General features: G+C 42.7%; 1 protein-coding gene across 1 annotated transcript in view; it reads right to left on the bottom strand.

Moving 5' to 3' along the window:
* Positions 1–373: 373 nt before the first annotated feature.
* The window catches only part of OPN1SW (opsin 1 (cone pigments), short-wave-sensitive), a 4750-nt gene continuing 3117 nt past the window's right edge, over positions 374–2006 (bottom strand). The window contains exon 5 of the mRNA XM_006771393.2: positions 374–1283. Coding sequence (XP_006771456.1) covers positions 1164–1283 — 120 coding nt within the window. The 3' untranslated portion in view covers positions 374–1163. The remainder of the gene's footprint in view (positions 1284–2006) is intronic.

Raw genomic sequence — 2006 nt, 5'->3', positions numbered from 1 at the left:
GATGAGGACGGTGGGGGGCGGGGATAAGGGCAGAGGGTGGGGTTGGAACCGAATGGAGGGGAGCTATGGGGGGAAAAAAAAGGAACAAATGTAATAATCTGAACAATAAAGATTTAATTAAGAAGAAATAGAATTCTTGCTCGGAATTATGAGTGCTCTAAAATGTCAGAAAAGGAGCTCTCCTGGAAAGGTTATGTACCCCTTCCTCAACCAGAGAAGTCACTGCCTTCTTCCAAACTGGCTACTCTTCTCTTCCTGTTTCTGAAATTCCGCATCGCATCCTCACTGCGTTGTAATCCCTCTCTCTTCCCTTAGGCCGTATAACTGCTCATTACATAGGTATCTGACACCAAACACAAGCCACTCCCGAATCTACACACAGCATTTATCCTAGTTTTTATTTCAAAAAGAATCTTTTTCAAAAAGGAAGTATAAAATATAAGGTAGAACAGTTTTTTGAACATTTTGGTGTGGTTTATAAATGATACCAAGATGTGCAATAATATTTTGAGAACATGAAGTGAATTAAACTGTTAACTTTGGTAAAATACACCTCTTAAGATAGATATATAGGTTTAGCCAAATAGGCGGAGAGAGGGAAGGGAAACACCTGGAGTGGGCCATGCTGGCTCGAACCCATGGACCTGGCTGTTGCTGCCAGAGCTATACTGACGATGGGCATATACGATAGAGCATAAAGAAATTCGTTCAAACTCACATTTGGGGCCTACTGAAGGTTTTATTTGTTTTTTCTTTAAGTCTCTCCCATTTCTAAGATGTTTTCTCAGAATATACTATTGCAGAAGGGAGAAAATGTTACTAAAAAGGGAGGTAATTGTTACCCATACACCGAGAACCCAACCACACTCCTTTATAGATGCCTTGTCTGTAGAGATGAGTCTGCAAGTGCTGTGAATCTTGCCACTTAGTAGAAACATGGTTGCTGCAAAGGGCTTGATGTGTTCCGAGATGGACCTGCTGGAACGGTAGCTTTGTAGGGAAGAAGGGAATAATAGGAAAAAGGAAAATCGATCCCCCAAAATGGTCATCACGCCCCTTCCCATCTGTTTTCTGCATGGTTAGTAGTTTGGTTTTTAGCAGAGAAAGTAGAAATTTCCTTAAATGTAAAATCTTAATTGCTGCAAATAGTCCAATATGGCGCCTTAGCTGGGGCCCACTTGGCTAGAAGAGAGAGTAGAAACTTCCGTTTTCTGGGAGCTGGACATGTCAGACTCATCTGTCATGGACTTCCCACACACCATCTCCATCATGCAAGCCCGGAACTGGAGAGAAAGGGCAGAATTGGAGATAGCCCCTCGGCAGACCAGAACAGAGGAGATAACATCAAGAACTGTGGGAAGAAATTTCTCTGTTGTATCCCCAAATAATGCCCTGGATAATGCCTAATGCCCAGGATCTCCTCAGGTGGTTTTGAGTATATCTTCCCAGTCCTGAGACTGGTTAGATTCCAGTCCAGGACTTCTTGCTGCTTGTCTACATAATCCTACACATTCTGGCCAACTCACTGTTGGGGGAACTCATAAACTAGCCTGCCTCCTAGGAGCACTGTGAGAAGCAGCCCTGGAGTAGGTCCACCCACCCACCCCCTTCCTGGAAGGTCCTTCCGCTGGGGAAAGGACTGCCAATCCTGTTTCCATCCAGATTCACATTCGTTTTGAATCCATCTCAGGGATTGAAGAAATAAGATTATTCTCAAGACAGGAACTCCTAGATTTGTCTAAGTTTTTTTGTTTTTTTTAGCTTAGATTTAGGAATTGAGGGATAGGCCACCTGGGATCTTCAGATGATAAGCTGCTTTAGATTTTATGCATGTGATTTCTGTGCTCCACACATGGTCCTGCAGGCTAGCAGTTGGACAAGAAAGGATTAAGAACTGAAATTGGAAGGACTAGAATGTAAGGGAGCTATCAGTTTTTCAATAAGACAAAACCTTTTCACTTATCCTGTCTTTTGGAGCAACTCAATTTTTATGTCTCAAGTTCTTT

Source organism: Myotis davidii, unplaced genomic scaffold (assembly GCF_000327345.1).
Source record: "Myotis davidii unplaced genomic scaffold, ASM32734v1 scaffold705, whole genome shotgun sequence".
Lineage (NCBI taxonomy): Eukaryota > Metazoa > Chordata > Mammalia > Chiroptera > Vespertilionidae > Myotis > Myotis davidii.
The sequence above is the reverse complement of the archived record's forward strand: the minus strand, read 5'-3'. Positions and strand labels throughout refer to the sequence as shown.